Source organism: Sprattus sprattus (assembly GCF_963457725.1).
Source record: "Sprattus sprattus genome assembly, chromosome: 9".
Lineage (NCBI taxonomy): Eukaryota > Metazoa > Chordata > Actinopteri > Clupeiformes > Clupeidae > Sprattus > Sprattus sprattus.
In genome coordinates this window covers 21538605-21565195 of record NC_137928.1, presented here as the reverse complement: position 1 = coordinate 21565195, position 26591 = coordinate 21538605, and the positions used below count along the sequence as shown (strand labels likewise).

Below are 26591 nucleotides of genomic sequence, written 5' to 3'. Positions count from 1 at the left end.
GTAGGTGTGCAACTGAGCAATAACCTGCAATAATCTCCCAAAACGTTTCGGTCTGAAATACTTATAGTGTGCCTTTTCGAAAAATTCTTACAAGTTTCCGTTTCAGCAGTGGAGAGCCCTCTGGCGTGGGGGGTTCCTCAGGCTCAGTCTCTCCCATGTCTCCAAGTCCACCAGGTGCGTCGATGCCAGATCTGCCTCCTCCATCCGCCTCCTTCCCGTCGTCCTCGTCTCCTTCTTCTCCGCCATCATCCTCCTCTAAACCGTCACCCACACCCTCTTGCACACCTCGAGCTCCAGGGTCAGGAGGAAGGTCGCCATGAACCTCATCTTGTGTTGGATCAGGCATGCTGGCCAGGATCTCCGTCACAGTAATCTTTTTGGCACCCTCCACCAGGCCACCACCAAACAATGAATTCCAGATGAGTAGGAACACGCCCTTGCACACACTGTAGACGAAGTGAAGGATGCCCATGAAGACAGTCCAAAAGAATGTGAACAGGCCCACTACTATCTCCTTTACGGTCATCCTTCTCAGCTTGCGGTAACGTCTTCGTAGGTTGCGGAAGGTAAACATGTTGAAGAACTCCACCACACCCTTGACAAAGTCTGCAAAGGCTGAGCTGGTTTCAGGGGGAGCCTCCTCTCCATTGGCTTCTTCTCCCTCTCCCTGGTCTCCAGCACCAGCTCCTCCCTCCTCTTCTTCTTCATCATCTCCATTCTCAGCTTCCCCTTCTGGCTCAGAAATCTGGGAGGCGATATTCATCTCAAAGATTGTGTCCTCACAGAAGTTGACAAACATCTCCATCTTCTCTGACTCAGCACCCTCATTAACAACATCAAAGATGAACTGCCTTTTGGACTCCCGAACCTGGGGCATCTCCCACTGGTTACGGTTGGCCTCACTAATCTCAAAGTAAATACGCTCAATCTTCTTGCTGGCTCCCATGATCTCAATACGGCCCAGGAAAGGGCGGAAGTAGTTAATGACACTCTCAGCCTGTTCCAGGAAGTTTTGCAGGCGAGTATCATGAGGAACATGCTCAGATAGATTTGTCAGCAAAACAGCAATATTAAAGCCGATGTCCTTGGCTGGCTCCTGAAAACGGTCCGCAAACTCCTCAAAGTTAATCATTTCATTTTCGTCTGCTTCAGAACAGGAGAGCAGGAACTGAATCTCTGTAATTGAGTACTGCTTCTGGCTGTCCATGGCTTTAGAGAAATCCTTCTTGGAGATCAGACCACGCGGGTCTGTCACATAGTCTAGGAAGGCGTCAGAGGCAACAATGTCCTTCAGCTTCAGGAACATATCAAAGAACTTGAGAATCATTTCCACGTTGCTGGAGGATTCCACCAACATGTCCACCATTTGGCGGGCAATTGTGCCATTGACAATGTTCCCTGAAAATCAAAAGTCAGGTTTTTAGTTACCTCCTCTGCAACTTATTGAACTATCAGAAGCAAAAGTGTGTCTTACCCTCAAGCAGAGAAAGCAGCATGACCACCATATCCTTTTGAAGATCAAGTAGCTCCTTCAGAAGTCCAATCTGACTAGAATCCTAAAATAAATGACAAGGACATACACACCACAGTAACAATATAACAATCAGTTATTGTTAATCTGTCTGTAGAATATACTACACACATACTGTTTGGAAGTTTATCACTTCATAGAATCAGCAACACTGTACCAAGAGTGTTTTACCAAGAGAAGGATGGTATAGCTGTATAGACAGTAGTATAGGGCACAGACTAATCATAGTCCCTGTTAGTTGTGCCTCAAGTAAGCCTCAGGCGAAAGCACAGCACAAGTATTTTGTTGTGATAATTGAAATTTTTTATTGATTCAGCATAATTGGAATTTATTTCTGTTTTGCATTCTGGAATACAGATGACGTCAAAGCTATTTAAAACTCAATGAAGTGTCTTAAGCGGGCACAGACATAAGAGTGCCAAACAAATATGGCAGAGGACATTGGTGAGTCTGTGTTCACCTTACCTCTGAATGTGTTCTACTCCAGAAAGGATCCTTGGTTTGCATTTACGAATAACAAATATAGATTTTAAATTTAAACATACCATCACATAACATAAGCCACAGAAAAAACTACCTCTGAGAAAGACACAGAAAGACGAAGGCATACATAACAATAGAAGGGAATGAGACACAAATGAATAAGCAGCACATTCAACAAGAATAGTGGTCATCTTGGTGACCTTTCACTTACGGACCCTACAGGGTTAAAGATTTGTTGAAAAAATATAAAGATGAAGTATGTTTCTGTTCAGACATAAATACTACAATAAATCAAAATAAAGGAATCCCGTGTAAAGGGAAGGCTTCGTAGTATCCTGTCTTTTCCATGCTGCCTGACTTATGATTGAGATCTTTTTTTCGACATTTTGATAAATGTAAACAAACACATTCAAATACCTGGAAGAAGTTGGAAGAGTTTGAATACATACTGCACCTTTATATACATTGCTGCTAACTCACAAAATGAAAAGCCACCTCCATGGCCACCATACATTGCCATTAAGTATCATTGTACATCTGCAACATAAGTACATATCGTTACTAGGAAACTGAGCTTGACAATGTTATTTTCATTGCTTTGTTATGGACATATGGTATGGTATTGATCTGTGGCTATCTTCCACAGTAGACGGTCAGCTGGATGCTTTTGAACTTACATAGTGAAGTTAATTGCTCATGAGTGTGATGTGGGTACAATAAACCCAATGATCAGCAAGAAGCAGCAGTCCAAGCGTGGTGGCACGTCCTCAACCCAATAAAAGTGATTTGTGGTAACAATCTTTCAACAACCCTGATGAAAAAGGTTTCTTTTGGAAACACCTCTAAATTTGAATGTGGGCTTTGAGGAAGTGTCAGGGCAGAGATCTTACCTCTCCTACTGTGGCTACGACTAGAGAGCACTGCATTAGTCTCTTGAATTACCATTGACCATCAAACAGACTGTCAGTGAAATTGTATAGCTTCAATCTCCCTATATTTAATATAGTTCAAAGGAACAAATCTATATAAAAAAAAACATAGCCCTCCAGATAATACACGGCCATAAAAAATGAAGAAGACTGCCAAAGAGTAAAGAAAACAAGAGAAGAGGAAGGGAAATAAAAAAAGAAAGCTATAGGGAAAAATACTACAAGCAGGGACTATGTTTAATATGATGGCAAAAGGTGGGACACAGGTCCTTACGCAAATTTGAAGTCCTGGGTCAGGGTGCGTCTGGCAGGATTATACATCAGAATAAAAATGTTATCCACCAACATTTTTAATTCATCTTTGTATTATTATATCTCTCCCCATGGTCCTTATTTTGTATTTTTGACATTGATGTCTGTCTAGCTATTTGTGATTATTCTACTGAAGCGTTGAGGATCAGCAGCCACACTGACTGACTGCTCTGAGAGCCAATCACCTTACCAGAAAACCACAATCAGCATTGACTGGGATCTTTGCCATTGGCATATCACATTTGATTCTATTGATATAATGTAGACAAATGACACAAACTCTTTAGGAGAGAAAAATACAAAAATGTATTTTAAAAGGGAACTTGGTGAGTATCAGGCAGGTTGACACCCACAAATAGAGTGAAACAGACAGCAACACTTCAAAGGAAGTAGGTGCACATCAAAAAGCTGGGCTCAAACAGAACATGACATTTAAGACACATATTAATACACACAGAGAGAGCCTAGCACCCATTAATATCTATAAGTTACATTATTAGATTAATTTTTCAAGAATTAGAAGATTATATCACTGGAAATGAAACAAAAGATTAAATTGATTAAATACTCTTTGGGCTGTTATTTTGGCAGCAGTAATGTACCAGTAACAGCTGTATGGTCCTTCCAATTTGACACAAAATGCAGCTGTCTAGTTGTTTTCATGCTAACATTCTGAATATTTCAGACCTATAACTATAACTGATGTGCTCCAATAGTTCTTGAGGTGCATTGTAATTGTTATAATGTAGCATTTAGAACTTTTTTTTTACAGCAAAGGAATCAGCTGCAATGAACTGGGTGCAACTCCATCCCTTAAGAATGTTATATCAGTTGATTGTTCAATTTCATAACATAAGTAAACCAATCCAAAGCCTACCAATCCAAGCCTACTTTTTCTTTTGTATTTGAAGTGAAATACAATGGGACCAGTGGCTTTTTGCCTTAGATAAAAATAACATTTACTAAAATGTCAGCTTACATTAACTCAATGACATGCAAATTGAGTAACATACTGGTTCATATTGTTTAATGTTTGAAAGAATGTAAAAATTATTCATACTCATATTCTTCTCCAAAAAACGTACTTTAAATGAAAACAACTCGCTATCTTTATCAGTTAAGCAGTTGCTAACCCTTTTTACTAACTACCACCTATGTCCTTTTTACTCTCTTTACTACCACCTGTGCCAATTCTGCTGTGGTGTGTCCAGTTTACCAGCTATAGTTTTACTTTCCCTTATACTGCTTTCAAAATACAACCCACAGCATCCGATTACTTAAAATTAATTTGGGAAATAAAAGGAATAGTAGCAAGGAGTAAGATTGCTATTAATACAATATCAATAACAATGTAACCAGTACTGTATGGTAACTAAAATTAATGGAATAGATAAAAAGATGAAAATTATTTACACTGAATTTTCTCTTTATTCAATGCCTGATAACCTCTGGTTACGTTGTTATTACACTGTCATTACGCAACTGTAAAAGTATTAACTAAAGTCAACAGCATAGGTGTCCCTCTGTAGCCAAACTGTTTCTAATCATCAGCCCCAGGCGTGTTATATAAATAAATAGTAATATGCTATAGGTTTTACATTTTTAGTTGTCAGTGCTGAGAGTCTCCTTAGTATTACTATCCCAGAGCTTTAATGTTTTCACTCATGCTTCCTAACTGATGGCTAACACTGCTGAGATTTGGAGAGCAGGAGACAGAAACAAGCTGAACAAAGGGACACACTTTGCAGAAGAGGGGTTGACAAATGTATAAACAGCCTGAAACGGTAAATCAGTAAAGGAAGAAAGATACATACTTTACTCTGCAGACACCATGTGAACAAGATTGGATATTAAATGAATACAGTGGATGTATAACTGCAGAGACCATGTAAACAAGATTGGATTTTAAATTAATACAGTGAATGCATAATTCAATTTTGATGTAAAGGACAAGCATTCTGATGCCTAGAATTGGCCTTAGTGACAAATGAGATTAAAATGATAATCATATCCTCATAAAATGCTATACATATATTCAAGTCATGTCAGGACTGTCTCCACATGGTAAATCGGGTACATCTAATTCAAGTTCTTCCTAAACTGTTATGTTTAATTAAGTGGAACTTCTCCAATCAAGTTCTAATTTTAAGACAACCTTAATGCCTTTTCACATTGGTGATACTGATACAAGTATGGCACAAAAGCTATTGAATGTATATGATCTATCCAACGTGTGTATATTTTACACTGTACCTAAGGCACCAGGCATACAGTACATACAACACTGTGTATGTTGGTGCGCACTCATGTGTCTTACCTGAGCCAATTTCATCATCATGTGAGCAAACACATGTAAAAAGCCCACAACAGCATCCCACAATCTGCTGTGAGCCAAGGACTGCTGATTCCCAGTGCAGGGACCCTAGAAGGAGGAGACAGAGGGTCATGAAGTGGAATAAACAGCAACACAAGTCGAAGACACCCTCGCACAGTAGCTGAAGGATGCAGAAAAGGTCACAGGTGAACTCAGCATCCGCCATCACTTTTTTATTTGAACATAGACACAGGTACGAACGAGTCAAAGGTAGTCCTAACAGGTGAAAACAGAACAGAGCTTCATAGACATTTAAAACAAACTGTAGGCTTTCTCACCTGGATGTACTCTGTTAAGCTGTTGAACACCTGTTTGGCCACAGTCATTGCTTTGGAGAAATTCCTCTTGCCTGGTTCATCAATGATGTCCTTGCCGGAATAGTACCAGTAGAAGTCACTAATGGATTCCTGCAGGAGACATATGATGGGAATGACAGAAGGAAGAAAAAAGGACAGAAGGAAGAAAAAAGGGGAAGGTTGGGCCGGGGGGTTGTCTGGGTCTCAGCTGTGGCACATAGACTCATCAGAAACACCAGGGGACGCTCAGCTTCATCACATCCATCTTCAACAGTGCACATATTTTTTTATACTTCTCTGTCTATATAGGTCAGAAACTGACAGCAATAGGTCAGAAACTGTCACAGAGACCTAATTTTGTTTCATATCTAAATTTGTCGATTTTCTGCTTTAACGATATAGGCTAAATGACAATTTTACTAAATGCTGATAATCGCAAACACAAGATGGTAAGAGACAGTTTGCCTCAAATCTTTGCAAGTTGTTGTTACATTAAGCTAGCTGGCAAGCTCAAGTTCAGGCTAAATTGTCAAAGTAGCTGGCAAGATTGGAGCAGAACACAACAGCAATGCAAATTACATCATTGATAGGTATTGCAAGGTAGAGGGTTGTCAGCAGATCAGACTTTGTTATATTTTATGGACAGTCTGTCTGTGGTATGTAATTAATCATTTTCTTACTTTTTAACCTCTACAAAAATGTTAAATTATACTTTTAAGTGAGAATTTGTGTAATTTTTGTATTCAAATGGAGGCCTATCTGTGTACAAATATTGTGACACTGTTGGTGACGTGCACCGAATGTGCACCAATGTCAGCCCTGACACCACAGAGCTCCCTCACATTACAAATCCCAATCTAACGCCTGACAGAAAAGAATTAAACATGAAACAGTTTAAAAGTGCTTAGTTGATATCTTACCTGCAGTCTAAGCAGGTAGTCGACAGTGCAGATAATGATGTTAATGGTTGTGGTGCTACCAGTCTGGGTGCGAAGATAATTCTGGAAATCTGTCAAGTTCCGAGGTATAAAGTCACAGAAAAATCAGACAAACATGAAGGGGAGTTTATACAAGAGAGAATCTGGAACAAATTTTGCCCACATTTTTTAGAACCAAGCATACTCTTATCAACCATATACATCTCTCACAATTACACTTAAAAAAGAGCTTTGTTGCACTTGCTTAACCCACAGCTTACAATAAATCAGAATAATTATGTGACGTACCGTTATTGTGACCCTCGCACAGTAGCTGGAGGAGGCGGAAAAGGTCACAGGTGAACTCAGCATCCGCCATCACTTTTTCATCTGAACAAAGGCGCAGACAACAAGAAGCAATGGCATGAGGCCTTACACTGTACTTGGATCAGTGATGGCAAATATGTGTGTTTATTAGTGTGTTTCATCACTGCACATGTACAATACATGCGTATGTGCTGATTTCAATTTGATCACAAATACATTTAAGGATGAAGCTGAACTCGAGGAATGGCGATTGATTGATTAAATGTGATTAATGAATTTTCAACACACAGTGTGACAAAATCGACTATCTAACTATAATAAGGTATTAACATTGAAATTGTAAGGATTATTAAAGAGGGAGGGAGGGAGTATCAGTGAGAGGGAAGTCAGGGGGCTGTCAGAGATATCACTCTGAGTCACCCAGCGCTCTCTCCCACAAACCACCTCTGTCCGACTTACACAGACAGACATACCGCTCACACACATACACACACACACGACACACACAGGAGTACAACCATGAAAACACAGACACAAACAGAGGACTCAGCAGTCTCTGATGAAGACAGTGGGGAATCATTTCAGTAATGGTTGACAGTACAGACACTGATATACTACACAGGTAAAAAAAAGAGCGAAGAGAGATTGAGACAGGACATGTTAAACAACACGCAAATACTCACAATATGATGGACATGTTTCTCTCATTCACACACACACACACACTTATTGTATACAAATGCACACAGACACATAGTCATGCAGGACAGATCTACTGCACTCCACAAACTACTGTGTCACAGAGAGTAAAAGTGGAGGTTCCTGCAGCCGTTGGGAAGTCTTGGAGAAACTGCAAGGTCACAGTTGGGGTTGGGAGCTCTTTGAGAGTAAAAGGGACCACTGACACTGAGAGGGAATGAGCTGGTGGTCTAAAGCCCTCACAGCTCAGCCAGACCAGAGCCTTTTTTAGCCTTGATCGGTACGCTCGAGGAAAGCATCATTGAACACAGTCCACACAAATAAATCTGATGGCAACAACAATAATTAGGATGATTCATATTAATACTTAGAATGAAATTGAGCATACAGTATCAGAACCTTTCAGGTTTGTGATGAAATAAGAGATTGAGAAAATTGTTAGTGGCAGAAGTAAAAGTTGGAATGTCATGGAGGCGGGGGTTAGTGAACTGGGACATCAATAGGAGATCTATATGAAATGGACAGCATATAAGGTGGGATCTGAAATATAGATGTTTATACAAATTATAGATTACGAGTGCTTAGGTTTAGGCGAAGTTGAAGCGAAGCAAAGCTACTGTTCTACTGTGGTATAGGTTATGATACAATGAACAACCACATCATAGCTTTTGATGATGTTAATCACATCGAGATACTTTTTTTCTAAAATAGAATAGAAATTACATACTCTAAAATAATGTTAAAATGGTTTATTCCTCTAAGATCATGCAGTTACACATTCGTTTAAAAAAAAGGAATTATTATTATTAGGGCTGTCAATAGATAAAAAAAACGAATGAATCTAATGATTAATCACGACTAAAAGTTTGTTTTTCTTCTTAAGACTTAATCTTAAATTAACGAGTTATCACTTCAGACAGTCTGTATTTTAGACACTGTTGTTTAATTGTATTTTTTTTAACACAATGGTGCCCCTCAACGGTAAATCGTAAGAATTGTCCCCTGAAGCAATTTGAATCACCTCAGTCAGCCCACCGTCCTTAATGGGCCGACAGTCAACGGCAAGTGTTGGTAACCTTTTCACAGAGAAGTCCTAGAGTGTGGGTTGGCGACCATCTAACCTGGGACTGGTTTCTGTCGGGTGCTTCGCATGTTTTGTTTTCACATGGATTGTTCCGTTATTTTGCCACTTAAACAGAAACTTTCCACCCCAACAATCCCTCAGCTCTCTCCATCTTCAACTACCGCAGTGGTTCTCAAACTTTTTCTGTCATTCCTCACTTTGAAAGCCCTACCTGTCCCTCAATGGTAGGCCAAGCTTAAAATGGTCAATTATTGAAATAACTAAAGTAACAAACAAATAGCATCTTATTTAGGCCAGCAAATGTATATTTCTTGGAGTGATTTCATGTTTCATGTTGTAATGTATTGTATTGTTGTTATGGACATGCACACATGGACGGATTATGAAACCATGGGTCAGGACCTGTAACAAAATACACCGCTTCCAACCACAAATAAAAGATACATTTAAGCCACCTCTGATATTAACAAATACAAAGTCTAAAAACAATGGACAGCAAGCAAAGTTGAAAACAGTGACTTCACGCAGAGGCTCTAGTTTAGGGCCCCCCTGAGCTCATGGGCCCTTGGGCCTGGGCCTGGTAGGCACGTTTGGTAATCCATCTCTGCACGCACACAGTATTGTATTTCTTTCTGTTGACGAACTTTTACTTTGACATCATACTCGTCTCGTGGGATAAGGAACAACTGTGACAGAAAGTAACATACATATCTAGTAAGCCTCTATTAAATGATGCCTTTCCTTGCACTCTCGAAAAGTACTCTTTTTTCCGCTATCTCACACTGTGATAAATATGTTTAAGTGACCTATGTTTAAATTCTATAAACTGTGTAAGTTTGTTGAAACATAAAATGTAATTATTTTTCATTTAGACATTCTAATATGTGATCGTTAGCACACCATTCATCCATAACTCCGCTGGTGGCTAATGTTAGCACTTAGCCAGCTGTGCTGTAATCTGTTGTTGCTCTGATTCTTGGTGTAATGAATCTAATAGTAATTTGCTGTGTTTAGTTAAGTATTTTTCGTTTTTCTTGTGTATTATTGTTTCACTCAAAAGTTTTCGCCTGCCATCAATAAAGGAGAAAGACGCTCCTTACCTGGCTCGTGAACTCAAGTTTCGCTGACTGTTGAACTGACTGTCAACACACTGGACGTGTAAAACACATAGCGAGAACAGTAGACAGCCCTAACTAAACAAAAAAAATATTTTTTATTGTCTTGCTGCAAATACGCAGACGTCAATCAAAATCTATTGTCTCTAAAGAAAAGCATTGCCATAGATCAGGGGTAAAAAAATAAATCTCTAGTTCAGTGCGTCCATTCGCGGCCCACCTGTCTCGTCTCTGCGTCCCACCAGTCCCTTTGAGAAAAGCTGAACTATCGTATTGGTCTCTCCGCGGCGGTTTCGTGTCAGAGGTCAACGCACACCAGAAGTAAAAAAAAGTTGCGTTAACTGCGTTATGATATTTTTTTTCGCTTTAATCTCAGCCACAATAATCTCATTGATTAACGTGTTAACGTTGACAGCCCTAATTATTATTAATGAGTTGAATAAGTAGACTACTTATCTTTCAGTATACAAGTATAAAAGCACTTTAAGACTTTACATGGAACATCCATGTTGGACAAAAATGGATGCAAGGGAGCTTAGGGGCTTTAAAGTCCTTATTAGGTTATCATGGGAAATCAGCAAGAGTTACTATATGATATGTTTTGTAACAAAACTGACACACTATAATATCCTTGATTCTGGCAGCAAAAGCATCTCATTATTTGAGTGAAGTTTTCAAATAATGCTGGAGGGCTTGGCTTATTTATTCAGTAAAAGATCTTAACAGTTTCTCAGATGAGGATGCAAATTCATTTCAGGGCTGTGTCTACAGTTCTCTGTGATCAGTTCACAGAGAACTGTTTAAGGAAAGACGGCCGCGATGGGGGTCTTTCCTTTGACATGATCTGGCATCAGTCAAGATGTATCTGGAGTTACAGTAGATCTGTGACACGGCACTCAAGGGCAAAGAGAAGAAAACCTGTTAAGCCACTGCTTGAGGTAAGGCATTGTACCTTCACATGGCCTATTTTCTTTCAGAAATGTTTCAATACTTTGGTGCGGTATGCTATGTTTTCAGTGTTTAAAGATACAACTGGACAACTATGCAGTGACTGAAAGGTTTTCTCTTAGCTTCCTTGACTGCGAAATGAAATGCAGGAAAACTACATGGATGGAAAGATAACCCAGTATACAGTATAGGAGAGCTGAGAGGAAGAGACAGGGACAGCTGGGACAGGGAGGAAAGACAGATTTTAAAGACCGGAATTATTTACCACGTTCTAGATTCATAGCTGAAAACCATGAGAGGAAGAAAGAGGGAGAGGGGATGGGTTGGAAGGGGCAGTGGCAGGGAGAGAGAAAGAGATAGAGAAAGAGAGGATTTATCTCCGCAGTTCAGCTCAAGACAGGGAGATAAACATTGCTGTGAATGAACATTGAACCATATTCACTGACATCTCAAAATCTCTTCTCTAGAAGAGTATACACTATGTGGGAAATGCTGCCTGGAAAACATTTTGTGATGAGGTCAATTCATTAATATTCAGTTATGTTATTCAGTAATTCAGTAATAAGGGCAGGAGCCAGAGGGTCACCACTTTCAGATGGGTAGGGGAATGCTAGCTCTATTTTTCTGAAAGATGTGTATTTCTTCATGATAGAAAACTTGGACATAGCAGCTTTATGATTTTACAGCCTCTTACGTAGAGATCCTATATTTTGTAATTTTTGCTTTTCTGGTGAAAGATAAAAGCTTAAATACTTTTGAGCAGTGAATGTCAATAATTTCAGGAAAAAACTTAAGATGTCACTATCTGACATATCCATGAAACGTGTCAAACTGATCAGAACCTTGTAGACCAAGAACATATCTATCTCCTTAAACCCAATGATAGATGTGCAATATTCTAAGCAACTGCATGAAACCCATAAACGTGCTCTATAATTTAGTAGCTCTTTTAGCTCTAAAATTGAAAATGACCCCCTTCCACCTCTGTAAAAGTAACCTCATAAATAGTTCCCCCATGGCACTATTGGGATTGGCTTGGGATTTCTCCATCATACTGATTAATCCTACACCAGAATGAAAACATTAAAATAAAACATTGAGATGGGAACCCCTGGTTGATTTGACATGGCATGTCCCAATAGGAGTTCTACTTAAGAGGCTGTGTAATAATAAATCTGTCAGATCCAAGTTGCTATCATGTAGAAATATACACCTACTGTATAGCATTTGCCCCATCAAGTGGTACTGATGACCCTATTTTTGGACCCTTGGCTCATCCAGTATTAGGTTATATCTTACAATACATAAAGTATATGTCTTTAACCATTTCAACACTTTTAATTTGGTGAATAGAAACTGCAACAAGAAGAATATTTAAGCAATACATACTTAACCCGGATGATTCGTAATACAGATGTCTCTACATATCATGCTGACATGCATAAATAACACATAAAGCACATGGAACATTTTTATATATAAAAAGCAACAGCTGTGTTTCATAACTCACCTGTGCCCTCTTCAGACACCATTCCAAGCCCCTCTGCCTTGTTCTGTCTCTCAAATGCATTCAGGTCCAAAACACTAGAAACGTAAAAGCACACTGAATTTAGACCTGTGTGTGTGTGTGTGTGTGTGTCTCTCTCTCTCTCTCTCTCTGTGTGTGTGTGTGTGTGTGTGTGTGTGTGTGTGTGTGTGTGTGTGTGTGTGTGTGTGTGTGTGTGTGTGTGTGTATGTGTATGTGTGTGTTTGTATGTTTATACAAGTAACTTACCTGCAGGTCTGCATCAGAGCTTGCAGGCTCAAGAAAAAGCCCACATCCTTTTTATCCTTCAGGTAATCCAACATTCTCTGGTATGATGAGAAACAGAGCAAAAGAGAAAAAATGTTCAAGTTCAACTGTCTCCTTGCGGTCTGTGATGTGATGCTCTCAGAGACAGTTCTGCGAGTCCAAATGAGTTGTGCAAGCGGTACTCACTGTCTGAACATCTGCGTTGCCTCCGTTGAGAATTGAGATGCCCAGTTTCAGAGTAGAGTTCACCATGACACCTGTCTCACCTGAGGACAAGGCAACATCAGTGATAAGAACCTGTGTTGCATGGACAAAAGTGTAGCTAATACACTCATTTGCTAATGTATGCCCTTAGACTTGGTGGGGAAACTACTCAATGAGATGTATTATGACTGATGATTGTTCACATCTTTCTGTAATAGTGCATGGTATGTAATGCCTGTGAAAGCTTTGTTGGAGCACACTTTCTGCATTAGCTGTTATCTGGTGGAGAGATGAATGGCTCCATATGTGTTCTCAACACACGTTACAGTATTTCACACTGTGTTTCCAAACAGAGAAATTAATAAAAAATATTTAATAAATTAATAATCTGAACTGTGTGTTGATCTGGCGGAGGTAAGTATAAACATGTCATCCCCACAGAAGTCATTTGACTGCACTTCTCCCTTTAGTAAATCTTGCCCCTTAAGCTAACACGTGAAATCATTCTTGAGATACTGAGGACACAATTCTTTATGCTATCAGCAGAGAGTACAGTGATATGGTGCTGACTGTGTGTGAATGATGTACCTTTGCATGCACTGATCATCTGCAACACCATCTCTGCACCGCCACGGTCATGCAGGCGGGACTGCTGGTACAACAGCCTTTGCTTCTCCATCTCCTTTTCCTAGATGAGAGTGAGAGAAGTGCAAAGATGTGACCCGGTAAACACAGCACCTACACACCTTCCCCAACACTCTCTCTCTCTTATACACACACACACAAACGCACGCACACGCACACGCACACGCAAACGCACACGCACACGCACACGCACACACACACACACACACACACACGCACACGCACACACACACACACACACACACACACCACACACACACACACACACACACCACACACACACAGAAATCTAAAATATTGTCATCTGATATTATACCCTGCAGGCTATTTTGGTGACTACAATTTTGTTTAATTTACCTGTTGTGTAAATGGAGACATGAAAACCATGCCATTGTCTAGCTGTAAACTTCACTTATATCCAGCATAGATGATGAATTTTATCCTTTTTTTATCTAATTACATAATCTACACTTAAGCCACTTGTACCTCACACTCTCTTTTTCTCTCTGAGCCACAAGCATACACACATACACAGTCATACACTCACACATACATGCCTACCCTCCAATACAAACATACAAGCAATTCTCACTCTTTTTCCAAAGAAATGAGTTGTATTAGTCATTACAATTCCTCACATTTGCCGATCTGGGGCAAACGTTAGACTACAGCAAACAGCCCTACTCTCCAGGAACCCTGCAGATGTAATACGTATAACACTCTCTTCAGCTGGGTGCTGCTCTTTCTTAGAGGTCTCTGGCCCTGAAAAGGCAACATGTGAATCTGAAGGGGGAGACCTAAGAAAGGCTTAAGATTTCATAGTTTCCTTTCTGACTGTTTGAGAATGCCCCATGATGTGGTAAACTTGTGAAAGTTATCTGGTATAGTGTAAAATAATCATAATATCCTGTTGGAATAAAAAACAAGTTATGCAAGACCTACCCACAATGCATGCTTAGAGCTAAACCCAACAAAAAGCACCCAGGCTTTCTAACCCCCCACCACCACCACCACCTCACACCCCCCCACCACCACCACCTCATACCCCCCACCCCCCGGGCTCAACTAAACATCCTCCCCCTCCCCCTCTATGTGGGCCTAACCATGTCAAAGGAAAGGTGTCATGATGAGGTCACTCCACTTACAGAGGCTCTTTGTGATCTGCAGGTGCCTGTGTGTGTGTATGGTCATGTTTGTGTGGAACAAGTACTTTTTGAGACAGGGGACATCTGTCTGACTGTGCAGGCTTTTACTGTAGTACTGGGTGAGTACAGAGAGTGAGTCTGTTCTAGATTCAGACAGACACGTGGTTAATCAGGAGCTTTGACAGATCAGTCCAAATCATGGAAAATTGTTCAGGTAGTTAAGTAAGTGAGTAAGACCGACATCACTGTAAGTGAACAATCATAGAATCCTTAGTAACATTACAGCCACACAACACAATGGTCTGAGATGAGAGAGGTGGAGACTATACAAAGTTAATAATATTAGCATCTAACTGGACTTTGTGGGACTATCTATACAGAAATGTGAATATGTGTATACAGTTAATACTTTACATTTATAAACTACATTAATGAAACATGTAAAATACATGTACACAGTATCCTATTGAATTGTGAAAGAATATATTCTCAGAAGGCAACAATGTGTGGTAAACCTGTCTAAAATACACATATAGTGAAACTCTAAGCTGTTGGATTTCCTATCCAAGATAATGAGTTTCCTTATGGTATAACATTAACTTCATCAATTATTTCCCCCTGGGAAAAGAGGTAGATCCCACTAAATGGCCACTGAACTATAATGTATTTTTGAATTGTATTTTCTGTTGTTGTTATTTTTTGCACCATCTCTCTGCACTCGCTCAAGTCATGCAATGTAGACACAGAACACAAAAATAACACTGATATTATGATATTCTGCATGGCAGAATCCAGCAAATGAATGCACAAGTCAGACCAACAAAGAGGGAGGCATGATAGTGAGAAGAAAGGACAGAAAGGATTGGAGAGGGACAGTTAGAAAGAAGGAAGGAACGAGAGATGCCACAAACAAAGAGTGAGAGAGAGAGATTGTCGAAAACAGGAGGGTTGACGTAGGAGTTGGGGGTGTGCAGGTGCAACGGATCAGTGTGGACGCTTGTTTGCGTTGGTGAGCTTCTGTTCTGGTCTCCCCTGTCCCCAGCCCCTGGCCCCCCCATACCATCTCAGTAGGTGTCTGTCGCACCTCAAAGGCTGCCTCATCTCCCACCTCCTCTCCCTCTTCGTCTTCCTCACACAGGTGGCAGCTCTGTAGGAAAGACACACGAAACGAACCTCGATTCAAACGCTGTAACAATTCACAGAACTGACTAAAAACAACAGTGAAAATGTGTATCGTCAATAAAAGATGGAAGTTAAATTAACTTAGAAACCCACTCACCTTTGCCATAATATCGGCATATGCCATGTATAGATAATCTACATCAAGTTTGCTGAAAAAAAGACCAAAAGAGAATGTTATCAGTAGAAAAACCCTGACATTTCTGACAGTGAGAAGGTAAACTAGGAGAAGATAAGAGATGGCCTCACGTTTTTTCGGTGAGTGCAGTTCGGCTGAAATGTAAAATAAGCTGGTGAAGGGGGTCAGGCTTGGATTCTGTCTCCTCCTCTTCTGTCTCCTCTTCTTCTTCCATCGCTTTCTGAAAATGTAAGCAGAAACATATGTTTTACATTTTACATGCTTGTGTGACTGGGCCGTCTTCTCCGTTTTTTAATGTAGCACAGGGCATCCCCTGGGAACAGTGAACAGATACAAAGTTATCAGGGTTGAGGACCAGACCATTGAGATGCCCAGTTTCAGAGTACACCATGACTCCTGTTACACCCGAGGACAAGATAACATCAGTGATGAGAACCTGCTGTGTTGGACAAAAGTGTAGATAATATACTAATTTGTTAATGTATGCCCTTAGACTTGGTGGGTAAACTACTCAATGAGATTTATTATGACTGATGATGGTTCACATCTTCCAGCAATAGTGCATTGTATGTAATGCCTGTGAAACCTTTGTTGGTGCACTCATTTGGCATCGCTTTCTGAAAATGTAAGCAGAGACATATGTATTACATTTCACATGGCCTGGCCTTCTTTGAGACCGGACTCCTTCTTCTTTAAACACCACAGGGCATCCCAGTGAACAGTGAACAAACAAAAAGGGTATCAGGGATGAGGACCAAGAACTCTCCTGAATGTACAATTAATAAGTGCTACACAATTAAGGTGCTATACAAATATAATGTATTATTATTATTAATAACAGTGTTTAAGGAAGGGCTGGTTTCAAAAAGAGGGTGGCATAGGATTATGACAGGTGAATCTGAATTCTGAAAGCCCTTAAAATGCAGTAAAATCGACAAAAAAGATAGGGAGGTGTAGAAAGCAAAAACAAGCTCCTGTTTCCTTACCGACAGATCATTTATCATCCTGTCCTCAAAAGAGTAGCCTTCCGTCATGATCCAGTTACGCTTATACCCATTCAGGAACATGTTGGTTGCCCGGTGTCTGGAAACAGCAAATTACTTATCTATTATCAACAACACTGCTTATCTAATATGTACAGATATGTGAGGTCTATTTAAAAAAGGAACTGACCTGGGGACGTTGTAGAGTGGTGTCATCCTGAAGCAGGCCACCACAGCTCTCCGGCGCTGCTTGGACAGAAGCTTGTGCCACACCATCTTCTTGGACTTAAATGGATGCTCAGTCTGTAAGGTTTGGGAAATGTACCATTAACAAAGTTAATCTAAGATGGATGACAATATACGTAGGTGCGTAGTAAGTTGAATATCTTGAGAAATTGACAGATGGGTGCAATGTTCCCTCTAATTTTTTTCAGCACTGAGCAAATATTTTTTATTCTGAGCGCACATTTCACCAATGTGAGCAATTCGTAAACCACGCGACCTTACAAAAATGACCACGAGCCTGCGTTAGCCATAGGTTTCCAAAGAGATGACAGCAAATGCATCAATAAGTCTACAAGGTTGATATTTATTCAATATCCTTTATAATGGCTGGACTTTGGAACATTTTAATGATGGTGCTTTACCAGTCAGTTTAGTTGAACTTAAAGGATCTTTGGTTGAAAATAAATAAGGTTTAGGGAGGTTATGACTGGTTCACTGGTTATGAATGATAATGATATACACAAAATAAAAGTATCCAAGGTGTTTAGTCATTTCTCAGCAGGTACAACATTTAAGTAGAACTTAATTGAAAGAAAAATGCTAATGCAGTGCTTTACAATAAATATAGTAATTATGATATATTTTTTCCTAAAGGTAGCCTTTATTAAAAAAAATTATAACTGGAGTGGTTTGCAACAAACTAAGCTACAAAACATGTCATTCGAATTACATTGAGGGAGCTAGGCCTATCTGGCTGTTTGGCTCATCTTGTCTGCAGGCCTATGGAGGAAACACCTTTCTGACTATACATATGTCAAAATGTTGTTGTAGTTATCAAGATCACTTTGAAAATATTGGAAATTTCTACCTCAAATCTTCTCGCTTCACGAGTTTGACATAGTGGCATTCATTAGACTGAAACCGCGTTCACAGTCGGCGCTAGATGCTTGGAATGTGCCACAAATGTCGAAGTTGTACCAGATCTGGAAAATGCTCACTTTTCAGCCACCACCTTTTTTCAATAACCATGAACTTGAATTCGACAAATGCGTCCCGGGACCGCATATTATGCTTCCTCCAGAAGCGCTCCGAACCTTTTCGCCAGATTGGTCACGTCATTCAGCCCATGATCAAATTTACTAACTGCACGATCCAACGTGTCCGGCTCAAAGGCAGCCCACTCAGCTCAGGGAAGCGGGCATTCAAGTGCTCACAAACTTTAAGGACAAACAGAATAACGTAACTTTTGTTCACTGCATGTTTTCCCACGAGCGAACTATTTTCGCGTTTGCCTCCGAGCATATGTAAGTATGTCTGAAAGTTTTATCCTACCTGAGTCAGTTTGGACTATTTCATCTAGCCGCTCATGTTTAAACGTTAGGCAGACCTTTTTCTGGGGCACCTGCTCTGCCTTTCTTTTCGCCATGGTAGCCTATAACTGCTGGAGCAGAGACCGGCAAGAGAGCTAAAGGAAATGTTGTATGTAAACATTCTAACGCACATCCGGCTTGGTTGTCAAACATGTCAGTATTTTAAATGATTATTAACTAGCCTACATCCCCTTTGATGCTCAGATTTTTAAACCCTAAAAAAAAAATCTGCGGTCTGAAAAATATATTGCGCGGCCTCTTCGACTGGCCTGCGCGGTTGCGCACGCGCGCAGCTTAGAGGGAACATTGGATGGGTGCCACCATGTCTTAATATTACTTTGGGGTTGTAGAGCATATGTGTTAGCTCCAGTTTTCTTACCAGCTCAATGTGAAAGAGAACAGCAGACACTTCCTGCACTCTTTTCACCACCTTCTCTGGGTTCTCAGCGTCTTCCAACTTCCCAGAAGTCTCATTGTATAGAGACATCTGCCAGCGCATGGAGGGGTCCTCCACCTAGGCAAAGAGAAGATAAAGAAGATTGACACAGAAAAAGTGCCCCGTTTCCTGAAAATGGAAAACACATTCATAACAGCCAACAGGCTCAGGTTAATCATTCATGCTCATACACTTGATGTGCCCTCACCTTGCCCTGAAGATGCAGGTTTGCCTGCAGGAACTCTCTCACCTCCTCATCTGTGTCTTTCTGTAAGAGAAAAATGCAGATTATGTTGAAGTGAGTAGAACCAAGTTGTGACAGTTAGTATATAATATATTATTCTTTCTACACAAGATTCCCACTTACACCTTTGGGGTTGGGTTTCAACTTAGTTCCAATGGTGTACTGTATTTCAACATCTTAACAAGCAATCAATAGAAAACCTTGAAAGGTAACTTTCACATTACCAGTGAGTAACGGATCTTGGCCAGGTTAATGAGTTCCTGGTCAGCAGGTGAGCACATGTTGAGGCCAATAGGAAGCAGCTTTTTCAGAGCAGCTACGATGAGAGAGGTCTGCACAGAGTAGCGGTCCCCACGGCGCTTCTTATGGGTACGTTCTTCTGAACCTCCACTCTGTGCAAAAGATATTGTCGTCAGACTGCACCAAGGCCCCCCTGGCTAAGGCTGAAAAAGTACCTTCCAAAACCTCAGGAAGCAGAAACGTTGAGGTAAAAGAATAGTTGACAAAAGCCTCACTTGAGCTTCACATTTGTGTTCATACCAGTATGACAAAAAGGCTATAAAAGCCATTATTTGGCATCACTGACTTTTGTTACTAAAAGTACCTCTCAGTATATGGTGTGTAGATGAATATGGTATAGGTACATTAGATTAAGTCAAATAGGCCTTGATCCACAGGCAAAATTATTAATGATCTTATCTGAAAACTAAATGAACAAAAGATAATGTGAGTAGTTGGAGGTCAACACTGAATGGATAGTATTATACATTTTTAATGGTGATAGTAATGTCTAAAGAGTAATACATTATCTACTGATGGAAAATGAAAGAGTTAAGCTCAACTTGTTAAACTCCTGGAAAAGAGAGTAGAGGGGGTTATTAATAATTTGACACTTTAATTGTATCCTTCTTTATGAGACCAACGATATACGAGCATGTCATGGCAGATGGCATTTTTGGCCTCCTGCAGGAAGCCATATTCAAACAAATCTCCTCTTATTTTTTGTTTGTATCCACGATTTCTTCTTATTTTGTTACAATTTTTTTGTTAGTATTTTCACAGTCCACAAAATGTTTGCCCAACACAAGGAAACATACATTTTACATTTGAAGAACATGAATATCTTATATTTACTTATAAATGTATACGTTTGTATATGTATATGTTTATTTAACAGTATGTCGATTTCACTGCCGCTGAAGTTGTTCTTCTTCTTTTTACAGACTCTTATTGGTGGAATCTCTACAATTCTTGGGCATGTGCCAGAGTATTTGCACATGGCAAACACCTACCCTTGTGTTTAGGGTGTGTTACCTATGATATGTTATGGGATTCATCATTAAGCACACTAGAGACAGATACTTAAGAAGTTTTGCTGCATCTGAAGTTGACTTCTCTTATTTTTTCTCTTTACAGAACGTTGCTGCCTGAAGCCTAATGTGTCATAAATTGACATGACAGTCAGAAGCAAGTGAGAAAACTGTCATGTGACTATTAACAGCAAATGCCATGTGACCGCTTATAAGCATTATCAGTTATCAGAGCCATCACAACAATTCCAATTTGAATAGTATCATGACACTGTCACTTCATTGGTTCCGGACAGTCATGACCAATGAGGACAAGATATGGCATATGCCATGACATGTTTATGGCAAGATTATGTCCCCCTTATAATAAATTATTCATATTAACTGTTACAACTGGGTAAAAGATATATTGCAATATGTGTAAATATGTCTAATTAACTCTAACAGAAAAAACACCATGCTGGGGAGGCAACCAATCTCAAACATCTATTTCCACAAACAGAGTGACTTTTTGTTCAGGTCACACATGGTGTGTCAAAAGTGCAGCTCTGGCCTGTAAGTGTAAGCGCTAGTCACACTGAAAAGAAATGGTGCTGCATAAGTAATGATGACAATAGGAAGGAAATTAAATAATCTATTCAACTGAAAACACACAATGCAGCTCCGCTGTTAGTAATGCAATGATTGTGGTAGTTAGGTACAGCCCACCCCTGAGTGCAGCACATGGGTGAGCTGATTCCTCGCCCCTGTGCTGCCTTCCTTCATCTCTCTCCACACTGCTTTCACTTTCACTTTCTATCTGCCCATTCCCATTCAACCCCACAATTCACATCATGACCTGTCTGCCCCCCCATCTTACTGCAGCGGCTGATCATCACTGACTGTTGTCTACTCCCCTAATGTCCTCCCTGCGCCCAGAGGAGTGGGTGACCCGGCATGAGGAGGACACAGGGTGAGGAGATAACAGATGGGCTTACAGTAATGATCAACCCATCGCATAATAGGGGATGTGTGGATTACAGTGTGCTTTAAGCGAGGTGTGGGTAACATATAAACAATAAGAGTCAACCCCTAATTCGGTCAGCAACCACTAGCCTGTAAGGTCATGCTAACTTCTGTGAGCAGGACAACAAATCTGTATGAAATGAGGATCAAGGCCAGACATTATAACTAATAGAAGATGCGGCAAAAAGACAAGAAGATTAAGAGCATCCTCCAAATGTTCATCTCATCATCTGAACACAATCAACCAAACATTAACAGACATGACTGAAGAGTAGAAGAGAAGTCTGCGTAGACCTGCAACAATCAAGACCCAACAAACCCATCAAACTCGAGAGCCAGACAATGGAACTCGGGACCAGTACAGAAAGCACATCTGCTGGGCCGAGTGCCATGCACCTGGTTGTGGTATCTACAGCGAGAGCCTTCATCAAACTGCCTCCCAAACCTCTTCACACACTGGCAGTTACACCTATGTTCGTCTCTTTGATATATGGCAACCCTACAGTCATTTTGACATATGATTATTGACATGGTAAGTAAGGCAACTTTTTTTTTCTTTCTAATTGTGACAAGAGCGTATTGGAGAGAGTGTGTCTGTTTATTTTTGTGTGCCTATTGATATTCTATGTGTCTATCTTTGGAGCACTAAGTGTGTGTGAGAGACCATGCCAGTGTGTGCGGGAGTTTGATGAAAAGCCTCTTTGAGGTGCCATGCGGTCAGCACAGCTTTCGTGCAGGAACGTGTTCTAACCTCTCCATCCCCGCTCTAGAGGCCCCGACATCCAAACAGAGACAGAACATAGAGAGAGACAACACTGTTAAAATCGGTCCAAGTCATCTGAGGTCCGTCCTGTAGCTTATTTACTATATTTCTTCATTAACATCAAAATCACCTCATGATATGAAAAAAATAATGTTAGTGCATTCTAAAATTGAAATACAGTATATACCTTTTATAATCATATAGAGGAAGGAAAATATGCAGTCATATCTCAACTGACAAGTGCAACCCATATCATATGGCTCTCAACCTACAGTTTGTTAGCACAAGACTGCCATTCAGAAGGCTGTTCTACCATATGACCATGGGTTGACCCTCACCTTGCTCATCTTACTCTTGCTGTCTGCTGTGAGGAAAGACATGTTGTTGATCTCGTTCATCACAACAAAGTTCTGCTCCTCTCTTTTGAAATTCTGTTGATCAAAAGAAGACCAAGACAGGGTTTCCCTTTTTATTATAGGAGCTACAATATAGTAAGAAACAAATAACTATGTATTGAGCCAACTTCTCCATTACATATATTTTTAGGAAAGAGAAACTAACTTTAACAGGTTATGTGAAGATACAAATTATTTGAAAGAGAGATGGTCACTCACCTGAGACTTGGACCAGGAGATGAAAACCTCTCCCACCATCCTGAAGAGATCCTCAGCATCAGGGTCAGGACATGTCAACCATCTGGCCCTGATTTACAGCAAAAGGAAAAGTCATAAGAACTCAAGACAGAAATGGGATGACTGCTTTAGCCCTGCACAAAACACCACCACTCACTGACACGTAGAAGGTTCTGAGGCCACTAGAGAGGCAACCCATGGCATTTCAATGCTGAGTAATGATATCAGAACTAAAATAGTAACGATAGGGTAGAGTACCTGTTGTTGTCCACATATCGGATGAGCAGAGGGTAGAGAGCATACAGGTCCCTACAGAGCACGGCAAACTCATCTCTGATGGTGCTGCCCTCACTGTCCAAGTCCTCAGCTTTGCCCTCCATGCGCAGGTGCTCCTCCTCTGCTACCACTTTGCCAGACCTCTTCTTCAGCTTCTCCATAGTGGGGATGAAGTGGGATTTGAGCATCTCTGGTTTGGCTCTGCTCACAATGGGCTGGGTAAACACTGAGCACAAAAGAGACACACTCACATACACCCTTCACAAACCTAGTGCCACTATCATTGGGAATGTTCAAATGTAGTAACAGGCTGGGCAGACATTTTTAAGAAATATAAAATCTCCCCAATTTCTCCCCACTCTTCATACCTGCATTCAATCATTAATTCACAAACTGTTTAATTCTTCAATCCTCTCTGCCAGTGAGTCTTACCCAGCCCCATCATATATGCCATTATCCTTCCAAATCTCTCTGCCTACCGGCCAATCTCTTCATCCAGGAGGCCTCGTCAATACCCAGGTTGTTGACCACAATCTTCATGATGCTACCCAGCAGCTGGTTGAGCTGGTCTGAGGTAACATCCGTGCAAAGCTGATTCTCTTGTTCAGGGTAATTCTCAAGGCCTCTCTCCCACCAGCGGGGCAAATAGTTGCAAAGCATGGGCAGTGTGATCTCAATGACATGGGGCATCTCCGTGTAACGAGCCCCTGACTCCGCCAAGTCCCCTATCTCCTTCATCAGGATATCAAGTTCAGGGATGTCAGGGCACAGCTCCTGGACCTCACCGGGTAGACCCAGAACTATCAAAACAGGAACAAAAGTAGAGAAGCGTGAAAAACTATAATAAAGACGTTTTCAGCAGACAGACCTTAGCTTCATAAAGGGGATGTACTGACTGGCTCTTTCCCTTGGTGTCTTGGTCGTGTAGACTGAGTATGCATTAAACTCGTTGAGATGAGCCTCAAGGAATGCCACGGGCATGGCTGCAGCCAGATAAGCCAAGCACTCGCCAAGGGCTGGTCTTTGCCTAGAAAGGGTGGAACAAAACAGGCTGTGGATCAGGATCTGGATCTCAACAGAATGTGCTAGGTTCTGATGCTAGGGAATACCGGGTACTCACTTTTCTACATGTGGTGTCTTGACTGTGCCAACTGAATAGATGCTGCACATCAGGCGATAGCAAGATATCTGAAGATCATCCACTGTTTGAGAAGAGAATAGAGAGGCAGATGGAATTCTTAACATTCATCTACTGGCAAGGGACATTAATTAGATCAAAATATAGTAACATATGTAGATACACACAGATGACATCATCTCCAAACTGATGCTGGGATATATGGTCAAATAGTGAGGTCAGCACTGGCAGTAGAGCAATGGTGGTGTAGTTTATGTTCTGGGATACACCCTTCACCTAGACAAGGAGACAGAATTGAGAGGCGGTTACATTGTGAACCAGAAGAGCAGTAGGACTAGAGGAGTAGAGTCGGAGTGGATTGGTTAAGGCTAACAAGGCTGACCCACCTGGTTGCGACTGGACACTTTGCCTAATTTGAGATTCTCCACCATCTTCTCTACGTCATCAGCAGCACTCTCAAAGAAGGAACGCAAACCAGCCTTCACAATCTCAGGCCCTGACTTCATCACAGTCCTGAAGAGAATAAAGGAAATGAAGAATTGATAGTGTGAAAGGGTTTGATGTTGCGACTTTTATATATCAGTTCATTATTATGAACGAACGTTTCAATTCACAATGTCCATTTATTTATTTCCCTACATATACTTTCGGCGTGTGGTTATTTCAATTTTCAGTTATTTCAGTTTTCATATGTCTGTTTCATATACCCTTTTGTCATCACACATGTATTTTGTATCTGATCATGCACACCTGCAGCATTCCATGAGCAACTGAGATGGCCTTAAGTAAGGGATAATGGCTGTGTTCCATTTCTAAGAGAGCTCTCTTGATTCCTCGATGTCTAGTCAGACAGGTGTCTGACGAGACATCAAGGTATGCCAAAAAAACGTTGATTGTCGATGATTCGGGACACTCTATTCAGACAGGATGTGGCGTCATCACTCTGTGTGTACATATCTGCTCGCACTAGCGCACTCTGTCAGACGGCAGTATGTGGTGTCATCACGCTGTGCAATAGCAAGCAAGCAATCATCATCAGCTACTGACAGCTACATGGCTAACGGATACCTCGCTAACGAATTCAGACAATTCTTTGTTAATCAATCACGGCATAATTGCCCCCGCTCGTCAAGCGAAAAGTGTCCGATAAAAAGTGGAATAGCGGTGGTGTGGTGGAATAGCCTGTTGTAACGAGCGCCTGGAGCCTGCCACCTGCCCCCGATCGCCAAACGAAAAGTGACCCAATTTAGTGCCTCTTCGTCGGTCTAACTACAGTCCCGGGTGGGGGGATAGCCAGCTGCTTAGCATTACTGCCATTCAGATCCAATGGAAATGCTACCTAGCTAGGTATGCTAACTGTCGGTATACATCGTTAAAAACCACCAAAATACTCATGTCACTGGCTTTAATTTGAGAATGGCATGTGAGTAGTACATTTACAGTACAGTTGTTTAATTACTGCTGATATTTACATTTACGGTCTGTAGCCTTGTGGTCTACTGACTCTGCTACCGTAGCCACCGTAACTATTATGTCCGCCATTGTTTTCGAAATAAAACGAATAGCTCCGGTTAGGGAATGGCGCACAGAGTTATGGGTAATAAATGCCGCCATTAGGGCATCAGGGTAGCTCAGACGCTCTCTTGAAAAACGACCGTTAGGTCTAGTTTAAAAACATTGGGACAGTCCTTGCTCTCTGAATAGGAAGGAAGGAAGGAAGGAAGGAGGCATTTTAAGCCCTTCGGAACACACCCAATGTATAGAACGCAGGTCATTATCGGGAAAATAAGCCCCGACAGGGCGAACAGCACCCCGAACAGCAACAAAGCCCTGAAGGGGCTTATTTTCCCGGCATGACCGGCATTCTATACATTATCCCACTTATTACACGGCTACTTACCAAAACGAAAAAAATTACTTTCTACTTAAGTAATTAATTCTTTTTACAATGTATTTGTTACCATTCGTAGTGTTAAAAAGCAAAGTACTCAACCTTCTGCTGGAATTCCATTGATAAGTTACCGGACTACTTGCGAGGTGCTACGAAAGACGTGAATCAGAGGCAAAAAAGCCCACTTTACTTGACAGCA

The 26591-nt window shown here is 40.9% G+C and overlaps 1 protein-coding gene across 8 annotated transcripts in view; it reads right to left on the bottom strand.

Annotated features, from left to right (window-relative positions):
• ryr1b (ryanodine receptor 1b (skeletal)) overlaps nt 1-26591 on the bottom strand; it is a 69212-nt gene that overhangs the window by 5897 nt on the left and 36724 nt on the right. Inside the window, exons 64-91 of one of the 8 annotated variants that reach the window (XM_080844866.1) lie at nt 24888-25014; nt 24669-24777; nt 24484-24565; nt 24260-24390; nt 23843-24163; nt 23346-23589; nt 23070-23157; nt 22794-22886; nt 22444-22458; nt 19602-19769; nt 19342-19401; nt 19077-19211; nt 17293-17405; nt 17106-17202; nt 16230-16339; nt 16081-16132; nt 15862-15948; nt 13600-13699; nt 12994-13073; nt 12790-12866; nt 12526-12599; nt 11281-11298; nt 7152-7232; nt 6846-6934; nt 5908-6036; nt 5573-5677; nt 1475-1556; nt 92-1398 (exon numbers count right to left, since the gene is read on the bottom strand). In XM_080844866.1, coding sequence (XP_080700992.1) covers nt 92-1398; nt 1475-1556; nt 5573-5677; nt 5908-6036; nt 6846-6934; nt 7152-7232; nt 11281-11298; nt 12526-12599; nt 12790-12866; nt 12994-13073; nt 13600-13699; nt 15862-15948; nt 16081-16132; nt 16230-16339; nt 17106-17202; nt 17293-17405; nt 19077-19211; nt 19342-19401; nt 19602-19769; nt 22444-22458; nt 22794-22886; nt 23070-23157; nt 23346-23589; nt 23843-24163; nt 24260-24390; nt 24484-24565; nt 24669-24777; nt 24888-25014 — 4174 coding nt within the window. The remainder of the gene's footprint in view (nt 1-91; nt 1399-1474; nt 1557-5572; nt 5678-5907; nt 6037-6845; nt 6935-7151; nt 7233-11280; nt 11299-12525; nt 12600-12789; nt 12867-12993; nt 13074-13599; nt 13700-15861; nt 15949-16080; nt 16133-16229; nt 16340-17105; nt 17203-17292; nt 17406-19076; nt 19212-19341; nt 19402-19601; nt 19770-22443; nt 22459-22793; nt 22887-23069; nt 23158-23345; nt 23590-23842; nt 24164-24259; nt 24391-24483; nt 24566-24668; nt 24778-24887; nt 25015-26591) is intronic. The other 7 variants (XM_080844869.1, XM_080844868.1, XM_080844871.1 and 4 more) reach the window with 7 other exon arrangements.